Raw genomic sequence first — 12,364 nt, forward strand, 5'->3', positions numbered from 1 at the left:
TCTTTCCCTTTCCCTTTTCCCGTTCCTTTCGCACGCAACGCGATGACACATCTCCTCTGTTCTTCTTTTTCCAGCTTTGTCGGGGAGAGCATGGCAGACGACAGCAGCTTGGTGTTTGCTTACTACAAGGATGGTGCGACTAATCCAACGTTTTTGTACTTTGCCCACGGTCTTAAGGAGGTCAAGTGCTGAAGATGAAGGGTGAAACACCTCTCCTTTGGTAGTGGCTTTCTTTCTACGTATAACCCTATTATTTAAAATCATTGTTTGCTTCTATCAAAACCTTATTACATGGTATTGGTATAAAATACTCTTAATTTTTAATCAATTTTTAAGTTACCATACTCCTCTCTTGGCAATATACTTAATCTGCAATTGCCGATGCTCCTACGTTATTGCTTTTCAGTCACGGCGCCAATTTGCTGAAAGGTGACTCCTTTTTCTGCCTTTCTCAAAACCCATGTCGTAAAAACAATCTTGAAATCACGTCTTGGAAAACCCATCTCGGGTCAAACCGTTTCATCAACGAAAAAAGCTACCTTTTCTCTCACTGGATCACCAGGCTTTTGGCAAAACGTAAACCCTTTTATCTTCTATTTCCAGGCCCAGAGCCAGGTTCACAGAATGCATTTCGATTTTAACGAAAGATAAGTAAAATAGGAAAGAAATTGTTTCGATTCCCCATAGCAAGGAAGTAATTTGATTTGATTGTCGTTTGAATTCTTCAATATAAGCAAAAATTGAATTGCAACATGGATTGTTGCGTATTTTTTGCAAATCTAGATAGCAAAAAATCATATATATGTATACACACGCACACACACACATGCACACATTTTGTATAAATTATATGGCAGTCTTTTACCAGTGTTCGCGCAGAACAAAGCCATCAGTTTGGCTTCAACCTATCTGTTCCCCTCTGCTTCTGAAGCTCTGTTTACAAGGGGAAGAACTCAATCTGCTTTCGGTTGCAGAATCTCCTTCACTGTCCTAAAACCTGCAAAGCACATGAAGACGGCATCTTGCTTCACTGTTAACACCGTTTCAATTCAGACATGTCATGATGAACATTGTTTGTACACCGAAAAAGCTTCGCCTGTGTTCATCTGCATATCCTCATTCTGTTGTGTATGTACACAAAGAGGCTTGAAAACCATCTGCCCCTCTGGCAGTGAAACTCTGCTTTAGAAGATAGATTATCAATCAGCTTTCAGCTGCAGAATCTCCTTTGCTGTCCTAACCCGAAAACAGGGCATGTGTTCCTGGGGGGAAGGAAAATCAGTTTTTTCTTCAAACCATCGCCAAGAAATTCTGCTAATAAAACATATTTCAATTATATACATTTTCAGAGATCGATTCACAAACTACAAAGAAGGTATCCCTTTTGTCCCCACGGCCATTTACCTGACCAAAACAAAGATCGAGACCTCTGCTGTAGAAGTCGATGTATTTCAGCATAAACATTCCACAATCGTGCCTGCGATAATCAAACATGACAAGTCATGGTTAATAATCTGAACAAGAGTGAGGATTGTGTTGGTACATAGGCGAATTATGTTAGCTGAGATGTCCGAATATTTCTACAGAACTGTACCCGTTCTTCTGCAGGGGAAGGTCTTGGACAAATTCTTGTTTCCAAGAACTCACATCGATGTCTTCTCCACTCTTGTCCCTAACCTCATCAACAAAGTATCTAGCCTGAGAGATGAAATTCCGGGGTCAGGCTAAAAGTATCATAGTGATCGATTTTATCTGTATCAATTGGTTTACTCTACCAATACTATACCAGTGTATCGAGGACTCTTGGCTCTCTTCCTTTGAATGAGTCGAGATACTGGAATTTTTTATCTCTTCTATTAATAACAGCCAAAGTCCAATGGATGCTCATATGGATAGGGACAAATATCTGACCACAAATGAAAATAAGTTCAAACAGAGTTAAATCAAAGAAAGAAGAGAAAAAAGCAAAATTGACAGAGAAGGCCCACCTTGTCACAGTCAATGAGTCGGTATCCCAACCTCTTCAACGAAGTCCATCTCCTGACGGCGTTATAGTTATATCCGGCCTCTGAACTAGCCAACTGAAAAGGCGTGATTTTTAAGGTCATATTGTGTTAAAGATTCCATCAAGACATACACGGAAGATGACCTGAAATTCAGAAGCCTAAAAAACGAATATGCATAACCTTCGTGTAGAAAAATGTATTGAAAAAATGACATTTCAGAAACTTCTTCGGTTCTCTAGCTTCCCTTTCTTTCAGCAACACAAGGTAAATATTAACGACCTACATAAGAACAGAACCCGGAATTTACCAAACAAATACTCTAATTTTCACCCACGAGATTACGCCAAACTGTGCTTTAGCTACTAACCTCGTCATTCAACCATTGACCTGGCCTAAGGCACCTCAGATTTTGTCCTGTAATGTCAATATTTGATTTCTTATGACTAACCAGGACATCCCTGCAGAAAAAAAGTTCATCATGTTATCCAACAAGAGCTGGAATTTCCCCGAGCAAATAGAGAGGAGAGCAGCAATCAAACAATACCAACTATTAGCTGAGAGAGCACGCTTAACTACATTCTCTTCTTCTTTGGAAAGAGGTGTAAATGGTTCACGAGGTACCTCCTGAAAACCGGTAAAACGGATATACAGAAATCCATTACAAAGAAGAAGAAAACCCGACCAAACAATGCAAAGAAGCAATTCCAACAGGAAAAGATTTTGAATATAAATGCTCTAACTATTATCAGTTTGACAAGGATTAATGGAAAATAAGCAACCTTTACAGTTTCTTCAGCTTGCTTCCATAAAGGAAGCAACCCTTTCAACAAAGTCAGACACCTTTCTTTCAGAAGATATGTAAAGCCTAAATCTTTAAGTCTAGAAGTCCGGTTCTTGGCACTCCCCAGAAACTTCCTGTAAGTTTCGAAACTCGAAACATTGGCCATGGAACGGTTCAAGACAAGTGAGCTCCACATATTAGATGGCGAATCAACTCCCACGTTCCCTTCATCCATTTTCTTGACCTCCATTGCCGAATCTCCTTCTTCCACCGCCACATTCTCTTCCATTTCGTTCACTGTCACAACCCCGTTATCAATCACTTCAATCTCCATAATTTCATCATCCTCAGAAATCACGACCACGTTGTCAGGCTCATTATCAACATCAACCACGTCTTTATCCTTCCTCAAGTAGCTAAGCGCACTAAGGGCTTTTAGCTTGGCGTCATCGTAATTCCTAAGGAAAATTTCCCCAAAATCATTACCGGATTCCTGTCTTGTGCTACACGAAGAATCACTTCCTCTGTGTCGCTGACTTGTGCGGGAAGACAACCCAAATTTGGTGACTCGTGATGGCGCATGAACTTCCCTCCGCAGAGGAGCTTTCGCTCCTGGGTAACGAGAGACTCCCCTCGCCATGGCTCTTGGTGAAGATGAAGATCTCGAATTTTTAGAAGGTGGGCTCAAACTGAAAACATTCATCACTGTCTTTGTATTTGTTGTCTCTGGTAATAGCGCCGACTTAGACTCAGAAGAACATAAACCTTAGAAATTCAAAAAAAAAAGAAAAAAAGAAAAAAAGAAACCCATTCAAGCAAAAACCCTTGCGGATATAGCCCAGGAACTGAAACTCACAAATCGCACCCTAAGATCAAACTCTTTTTGTCTGGTTAAAACCCCAAATAAGACGAAACCCTAGAGAGCTGTTCGACCAGACAAATTGGAGATTCTAAGGAAGAGAATATAATCGGGCGAAGCTATTGGAGCAGTATCAGTAGATGGCGTTTCGGCTTCCAGACCAAAATTCGTTGGCCAGATGACGACGACCCGACCCGACCTTACCGCGGATAAATAAACGAAGTCAAACTCGGTCCTTTTGACTCCAGATTCTACTTTACTTAAACCCTCTAAAAGAACTGGAGGTTCCTTCCTTATGTTGCGGTTCTGCTGATAACCATCATTTTTTTTTTGTGGCGTCTCGTTAAACCCTATACTTCGCCGGGAAGGTGAGCTTCTGACTTCACAATCTTTCACCTTTGTTGTTCGTAAGATTAAAGTTTGTTTTTTGTTTTGTTGGCGAGGTAATATGATTATGTTCCATCGTCTTTGTCGGAAATCAATCTGCTCTGTCGACAATAAGGTCGTATGGATGAGGATGCTCTTAAGACCAGGTAAGATCACGGCGAAGAAGACACTATTTCATAGCTTCTCAATCTTTGAGAAAAATCTGATTTGGTGGGAATGGGTATAAAATCTGTAGAATTTGAGGTGAATTGTGCCGATCCTGTTAGAATATCGAGGCTAGGCATTTGAGAATCTCACTGAAAGCTTTTGATGGCCATTCATGGCGGATTTTCTGAAAAAAAAAAAAGTGGACTCCTTTTCTCTGGTGGCTACACTTCTCTTCTGTTATATTAATTTGGCGGGCATTGAAATATGGGAAGCTGATTTCCGTTTGCATTAAGTTGTTCTGTTCTTGCTTATGTTGCAGGAATCATACACCGCATTGATACAAAGTGCTCCTGCATTTTTACTGTATCTAGGAATCTATCATCATCGTCAGACAGGACATCTTCAGAGTTTCCTGACAGATCTGTTCATTCAGATTATGGTAATAATAGGCAAGTGGTAGATGAAGTGTGCCGTGTTTTGCAGAGTGGTCCATGGGGAGCTTCAACTGAGAACGCTCTATCGGCTATTACTATAGATCCCCAGCAGGAGTTAGTAACTGGAGTGTTAAGGAGGTTAAAAGATGTGGATTGTGCAATTCGTTATTTCCGATGGTATGAGAGGAAAACAGATCTTACACATTGTCCCGAAGCATATAACTCTTTGCTTTCGGTGATGGCTCGTTGTAGAAATTTTGATGCTTTGGAGCAAATTCTCGGGGAAATGAGTGTTGCTGGGTTTGACCCTTCTGTTAACTCTTGTATCGAGATGGTTTTAAGCTGTGTTAAGGTGAACAAGCTCAGAGATGCTTTTGATATCATACAGACCATGAGGAAGTTCAAATTCCGGCCTGCTTTTTCAGCTTACACAACTCTAATTGGCGCTTTGTCGGCTGTTAATCAATCTGATACGATGCTGACTCTTTTTCACCAAATGCAGGAACTGGGTTACGAAGTAACTCTTCATCTGCTTACGACTTTGATTCGTGCCTTTGCCAAAGATGGGAGAGTTGATTCTGCCATATCATTGCTCGACGAGATGAAGAGCAAATCTCGTGATGTCAACGTTGTTCTCTATAACGTATGTATAGACTGCTTCGGTAAGGCAGGAAAGGTTGATGTGGCATGGAAATTTTTTCACGAGATCAAAGCAAATGGCTTGAAACCCGATGAAGTCACTTATACTAGCATGATAGGAGTCCTGTGCATGGCAAACAGGTTGGATGAAGCTGTAGAAATGTTTGAGCACTTGGAAAGGAGCAGACAGGCCCCTTGCACTTTTGCGTACAACACAATGATTATGGGTTATGGGTCAGCTGGAAAATTTGAGGAAGCATACAGTCTACTAGAGAGACAGAGGGCAAAGGGGTCTATACCGAGTGTAATTGCATATAACTGTATTCTTACGTGCCTCAAGAAAAAGGGAAGAGTGGACGAAGCTTTGAAACTCTTTGAGCAAATGAAGAAAGATGCTGCTCCAAATCTTTCCACCTATAATATTCTTATTGACATGCTTTGCACAGCAGGTAAATTTGACTGTGCTTTTGAGCTACGTGATTCAATGCGAAAATCTGGCATGTTTCCTAATGTTAGAACTGTGAACATAATGGTTGATCGGCTCTGTAAAGCCCAAAAACTTGATGAAGCTCGTGCTATATTCGAAGAGATGGATTGTAAGGTTTGTGCCCCAAATGAGTATACGTTTTGCTCGCTCATCGATGGCTTGGGGAGGAGCGGAAGAGTAGATGAAGCTTATAGTGTCTATGAGAAGATGTTGGAGTCAAATTGTCGCCCTAACTCCGTTATTTACACATCCCTCATAAAGAACTTCTTCAACAACGGTAGAAAAGAAGATGGCCACAAGATATACAAGGAAATGCACAATCAAGGTTGTTCTCCTGATCTCCGGTTATTTAACACTTACATGGATTGTGTTTTTAAAGCTGGTGAACCTGTTAAAGGTAGGGCTCTGTTCGAGGAAATAAAAGCCCGCGGGTTTGTTCCGAATGCTCTAAGCTATTCAATCCTGATAGATGGAGTGGTGAAAGCAGGGTTTTCGAATGAAACCTATGAATGGTTTTATTCCATGAATGAGCGAGGCTGTGTTTTGGATACCCGTGCTTATAACGTAGTTATTAATGGTTTTTGCAAGTCCGGACACGTGGACAAAGCTTATCAGCTGTTGGAGGAGATGAAAACAAAGGGTCATGGACCAACTGTTGTTACCTATGGTTCTGTAATCGACGGCCTTTCCAAAATTGACCGGCTTGACGAAGCTTATATGCTCTATGAGGAGGCCAAATCGATGGGCATAGAGTTGAACATGGTAGTCTACTGCAGTCTTATTAATGGCTTTGGGAAAGTTGGCAGAATCGATGAAGCTTACCTTATCATGGAAGAGCTAATGCAGAAAGGACTAACACCTAACGTCGTTACATGGAATGCATTGCTTGATGGATTGATTGTGGCTGAGGAAATCAACGAAGCCCTTGTCTGTTTTCAGTCCATGAAAGACCTGCAATGCACTCCGGACGAAGTTACCTATGGTATCTTAATCAAAGGTCTTTGCAAGGTCAGGAAGTTTAATAAAGCCTTTGTCTTTTGGCAAGAGATGCAGAATCTTGGCCTGAAACCCAGTACCGTTAGCCACAATATCATGATATCGGGGCTTGCAAAGGTTGGGAATATCGCCGAGGCTAGTGCACTGTTTGATCAGTTTAAGGCAAATGGGTGTACACCAGACTCTACTTGTTATAGTGCCATGATAGAAGGGCTAAGTAATGGAAACAGGGCGATGGACGCTTTTGCCCTTTTCGAGGAAACACATCAGAAAGGACTACATATCCATAACAAAACATGTGTTGTTCTTTTGGGTGCTCTGGAGAAGGCTGAATGCCGTGAACAGGCAGCTGTTGTTGGAGCTGTTTTGAGTGAGACTGCAAAGTCACAACATGCTTCGAGATCTTGGTAGAGAGTTGTCATCCATCACTTGTCTTGGTATACGAAAATGAAATCCACCTGGATGATGTCTGAATCCAGGAAACGTGACCCTTGTGAAGTTCCTCGTGAAATGACAAGGATCTCGAGTTTCTGGACAGGACAATGTTTTTTACGATAGTAAGACGGGCTCGTATCTTCGGACATACGAGCTTCTTCTCAAGTGAGACCTGCTCGAGTCTCTGGAGAACAAAATCAAAGAACACCCGGAAAAAATCCACTTAGTTCTCAAGAACGATCAAAATCTTCACGGTAACTCTTCCGTGCAAATGCATCTTGTGTTATGTTCTTTCTAGAAAGCTTGAACATCTCAGCTTGTTGTCGTGCTGCTGGCAAAATGATGGAGAATTCTCTAGTTATCTTCTCTGGTAGCATCTTCCATGGTTTTTAAGCAACAGAAATGGCTGCTTTAATTTCTTGTTCCGTTTTTTTCTGCAGAATTTTTGTTGTATCATGTGATTGCTCAGCCTAATCCGAGAGGATTGTGATCATCTCTGAGAATACAATCCTCTTGGAACTTCTTGCCGGATTCAAGAAAGGACAAGGAAGTGGCTTATTAAGGTTTGTTTCCGCTGCTGAGAATGAAAAGCCTCTGTCTTGCTCCACGTCTCTCTTATGACCTTCTTAAGCTCTTCTGTTGTATCTTCTTCTTGCAGATTTTGCTGCAACAACAGAACACAGAAACCAACTGGATCTGGATAAACGACAAAACCCATGAGGAGAAAACAGTCTCCTTTGCCATCTTCTTCTGGAGATTTGAATTTCGTGTCCATATTCAAGCACTGGCTGCTGATCATCATTTCACAAACAGGAGGGATCCGGAGTAACCTGTGTTATGCATGGTACATGGATCTGTTTTTGGACAATATTAATAACGTTTTGTATCTTACTTATTTTACGGTGATATTTTTTGTCCTTTTTTTCTCTTTGGTTTATAATTTCAATTTAGTTTTATGTATTGATTTTTTAAGATAATTAAATTTATTTTACCGTTTTATTATAGAATATGAATATACATATATATACACCCACGAGTGAGTGTGTGTGTGTGTGTGTGAAAACCTATTAGTTCATGTACGTGAAGACAAAGGAGGATCCGTGTTTGCCCCATTCCCGTGGGATAGGATTGAATTGAGGATTGTTATTCCGTGGCTTTTTCTCTTTTTTTTTTTTTCCTCCATAACTTTTCTATTTTCTTTCAGGAATTTCATAAAATTAAAAAAAAAAAGTAAATCACGATATATTCAATATCCCACAATGGCTTGGAACTGTGACTTGTCATCTCAAAAAGTGAAGCAATGCCCCATATGGATGAGGAATGGGTTCAAATTCATTATTGTCAAGTGTCAACTCTCAAACAAATACAAACACGCACGTATATATATGTATATATAATAACTATAAATGAATATGAAGAATATATATAATATATGCCAAAACTAAAAATGAATATAGGGACGGAAAATTTATCGACCAAGTATAGACATGTGGATTGACGGTGATTTATAACCGTGAAACAAAACAAGTATATATAACATAGAGAAAACTGTTACAATTTCAGGTTTTAAGTTGGCATATTTGAATTTTCTTAAAAGAGGCCAATACTTTATTTTAAAACGAATAATGGAATGGTATATATCACACAATAAAGTAGACCCTACATGAGTAAAATTATATATACATATATATATATATATATATAAGATGGATTATGGATATAGAGAGGGGCTATATATATATATATATATATATATATGAATTTCGTTGAAGTTGTCGTTTTGGTTATTATGGCTCCGATATGGGTCTCCTCGATATATATATCCCGCGTCAACGTTATTGGCAGATTTTCCATAGTGTGGATGTCTTCGCATGTGTATATGTGTATGTATACGTACATGTATGCACGTCTGCCGGGTCAACAGGGTAAAATCGATGGCTATTGATTATTGCTCTTGATATTTCAACAAGAAAAATGATTAGTACGCGTATACACACACACACAAATACGTATATACATATATATATATATATATATACGTTGATGAATGTAGTGTGAGTAGTTTGATAAGATATTACATTTAGGCATGATCCAAGATCATGGGGGGAAACTGAAACGTGTCAGAGTCCTCACCCAAGTGGAGGATAGGGTTCGTAAAATCTGGAAACCCTATGTTCTTCGTAATAACTGTCGTATAGAAACGACATCTTCTTTTGCGACACGTGGCGGTGATCGTCATGGCTGATGTTACAAAAATATTCAAAGAAACCTAAAAAAAATCCATTTAATTGTTTGATCATACGCCATTAGGCACATGTTTATCTGTGTTTTAATTGTAAAAACAACTTAAAATTATGTTGTTGTTCTTACCAAAAAAAATATATTTGTTATTTAGCCAAGAAAAAACTATGAGATCGATAAAAAGAGGAATAATTATATGGTAATTCGTATGAATTTTTTTATTATGAAAACGGATAAAGAGGATCTAGAGCTAGAATTTTCTTTTCTTTTTATCCGTATGAGCGTACATATTACATGTAAGAATTTTTTCTTTCTATCCGTATAATCGTACATGATACATGTACAAAGCCATGCCCCCACCAAAACGCAAATATATAGCACATACATCGAATTTACCACTTTATTTTCCTCACAAGAACCATAACTTGGACAAAGATTCTGATATAACCATTTGCAAACATTAGTATATTTTTATCTCTCTCTCTCTTTTTTAATTATCTAGTTTTTGTTTTCATAAACTAAATTATCTATTTGAATATTTCGATTAGATATCCCTTTTTTCAATACCAAAATAAAAAAGATTCCATCACACACCATATATATCTTCTATGACACTAGTAATGACTCAAACAATATTATTTGCATTTTATTTGTTTTTTGGAATATTTAGTCAGTTATACTCTACTTAAACTAAGGGAAAAGAGACCTAAAGATATTTTAATTATCATGTGTCTGTCCATTAATTTCTAATGTTACTTTTTTTTATAAAAAAAATTATATGTTATTGGGTATGGTTTTAGTCATTCCAGCCTTAGAAATGAATTATAAAGACTAAATGACACCGTATATTTTTTGGAACATGCAATAAATCTGCCCCAGCTAGCATAATATAGATTGACCGACCATACGTCACCAAAAATTCAGTGTTCATAGAAAACGGCGAATATAAATCTTTTAACTTTTTCTGAGGGGAAAAAACTTTGCATTTATTTATTTTTTGGAATATTTAGTCAGTTATACTCTACTTAAATTAAGGGGAAACAGACCTAAAAGATATATAGTAAATATGCGCGCATATATATATATATATATCTACATGTATATGTATACACATATAATTTATTATGGCAGTCCAAGAATTTAATTGTACAGCTCCATCTTATATATATCCACCCCTCCAACAACCTGTGATATCCCATATCCAAATCTCCATAACCATACCGCACACACACACACAAAATCTAGCGAAAGAGGACAACATGTCGGGAGTGTGGGTGTTCAAAAACGGCGTGGTTAGGCTAGTGGAGAATCCGGCGGCGGAGACAACCGTAGAGGGGAGCCGCCAAATGAAACGGAAGGTTCTGGTGCACACACCGAGCAACGAAGTCATAACCTCGTACGCTGCTCTCGAGCGCAGGTTGTTCGGTTTGGGCTGGGAACGTTACTACGACGATCCCGATCTTCTCCAGTTCCACAAACGGTCCACCATCCATCTCATCTCTCTTCCCAAAGATTTCGGCAGGTTCAAGTCCATGCACATGTACGATATCGTCGTCAAGAACCGAAACATGTTTGAAGTCAGAGACATGTGAAAAAAAAAAGAAGGAACCCTAATTAATTTGTGTGGATCATCTGTTTATTTTACGCTTTTTACAGTTTCATTTTACTGTTTGGTTTGAAGAGATATCGGTGTCACATATATAAAACTAACCTATATATATATATAGGGGTTTCCTTGTCTATGATACGTATTTTACATTTGATCGATATATTGTGGATGGCATGGTATTAATTTGTCCATTATGAATATCTACCACTTTAGAAGTCTAACAAATTTTCCTTGTTGGCACAAAAAAGATTTGCTTATTCATAATTAAGACGTTACTCAGTAAAAAAAAACATTACTCGCATGATTAATAATGGTGAAAAATTTGATAGATGATACATATGTTTTCTCTCTGCCATCTTACAACGACAGAAAAATAGCAGATCGTTGATCGAAAACATGTTGGAAACAGATACACCAGTCAAATTTACACACACACACACACACATATGTATATACACGCACGTGATTATATATGTGTAATAATAGGGTGGGCACGGATCGGATATCCGGGATTTTTGAGATATCCGTATCCGTATCCGATCCGCACAAATATTCGATTTTGTTATCCGTATCCGATCCGTAATTTTCGGATATCCGCAACTTCGGATATTCGTTAAAATCACGGATATTTGCGGATATCCGTATTCGACCTAAAATATTATAAAAATTTAAATTTAAATTAAATAACAAATTCAAATGTAAATAAAATATATAATCTATTTAAGATAAATAATATTCACAAATTTAAAATTCATAATTTAAACATTCCAAATCAACTCAAATACAAATACAATTATAATCTATTACATACAAATATATTCAAAATTCAAAACTCAAAACACTAAACATAATAAATCTTAATATTCAAAACTTAAAATTATAAACCTCAATATATATAAAATTTTTCTTGAATCACCCTAAAAAACATATAAATATTAAGTATTTTAAATCTCCATACCAAATTATTCTTATATTTAATAATATTATTACAAAATACGGATCGGATCGGATATGTCGAATAATTCAAATTTAATATCCGTATCCGATGCGTATCCGACAAATATCTCCAAATAAATATCCGTATCCGATCCGTAAACTCCGGATATCCGAATTTTCGGTTCGGATACGAATCGAATAACGGATCGGTTCGGATTTTTCGGATATTTTGCCCATCCCTATGTGTATATACTGAAATATGAAGTGTAAAAACAGGACAAATTTTGTTGGAAACGTAAATGTTAGTAACTACATTTTTTTTATTTGCTTCTAGGACTTTAAATATCAAAATGCAGGTCGTGTACTGGCTGTGCCAAAAAAAATTGTAATGATTCATTGACAAAATT

At 37.9% G+C, this 12,364-nt stretch overlaps 4 protein-coding genes across 6 annotated transcripts in view; 3 read left to right on the forward strand and 1 right to left on the reverse strand.

Moving 5' to 3' along the window:
- LOC104827342 (translationally-controlled tumor protein homolog) overlaps positions 1-344 on the forward strand; it is a 2,085-nt gene extending 1,741 nt beyond the window's left edge. The window contains exon 5 of the mRNA XM_010560512.1: positions 75-344. Within this exon, the coding sequence (XP_010558814.1) occupies positions 75-192 (118 nt within the window). The 3' untranslated portion in view covers positions 193-344. The remainder of the gene's footprint in view (positions 1-74) is intronic.
- A 315-nt stretch (positions 345-659) lies between these two features.
- Positions 660-3,798, reverse strand: LOC104827344 (ubiquitin-like-specific protease 1A). 2 transcript variants are annotated; one of them, XM_010560516.2, is made up of 9 exons: positions 2,786-3,798; positions 2,551-2,630; positions 2,374-2,464; positions 2,187-2,285; positions 1,989-2,081; positions 1,787-1,906; positions 1,595-1,698; positions 1,405-1,477; positions 660-1,262 (listed from the first exon to the last, which is right to left on the reverse strand). In XM_010560516.2, the coding sequence occupies exons 1-9, from the start codon at positions 3,488-3,490 to the stop codon at positions 1,200-1,202; spliced, it is 1,428 nt and encodes a 475-aa protein (XP_010558818.1). In that variant the 5' UTR covers positions 3,491-3,798; the 3' UTR covers positions 660-1,199. The 2 variants fall into 2 exon arrangements, with proteins under 2 accessions (XP_010558818.1, XP_010558819.1); XM_010560517.2 differs by lacking the exon at positions 2,187-2,285.
- A 180-nt stretch (positions 3,799-3,978) lies between these two features.
- Positions 3,979-8,088, forward strand: LOC104827343 (pentatricopeptide repeat-containing protein At3g06920-like). 2 transcript variants are annotated; one of them, XM_010560513.1, is made up of 5 exons: positions 3,979-4,014; positions 4,090-4,179; positions 4,500-7,425; positions 7,612-7,734; positions 7,830-8,088. In XM_010560513.1, exons 2-3 carry the CDS (start codon positions 4,095-4,097, stop codon positions 7,145-7,147), a joined length of 2,733 nt encoding a protein of 910 aa, XP_010558815.1. In that variant the 5' UTR covers positions 3,979-4,014; positions 4,090-4,094; the 3' UTR covers positions 7,148-7,425; positions 7,612-7,734; positions 7,830-8,088. The 2 variants fall into 2 exon arrangements, with proteins under 2 accessions (XP_010558815.1, XP_010558816.1); XM_010560514.2 differs by having other exon boundaries at positions 3,998-4,179; positions 4,500-4,966; positions 5,117-7,425.
- Positions 8,089-10,569: 2,481 nt separating this feature from the next.
- LOC104827345 (flowering-promoting factor 1-like protein 1) lies at positions 10,570-11,170 on the forward strand. Its single transcript, XM_010560518.2, has one exon. It carries the CDS (start codon positions 10,672-10,674, stop codon positions 11,002-11,004), a length of 333 nt encoding a protein of 110 aa, XP_010558820.1. The 5' UTR covers positions 10,570-10,671; the 3' UTR covers positions 11,005-11,170.
- Positions 11,171-12,364: the final 1,194 nt, after the last annotated feature.

This window comes from Tarenaya hassleriana, unplaced genomic scaffold (genome assembly GCF_000463585.1).
Source record: "Tarenaya hassleriana unplaced genomic scaffold, ASM46358v1 Cleome5, whole genome shotgun sequence".
Classification (NCBI taxonomy): domain Eukaryota; kingdom Viridiplantae; phylum Streptophyta; class Magnoliopsida; order Brassicales; family Cleomaceae; genus Tarenaya; species Tarenaya hassleriana.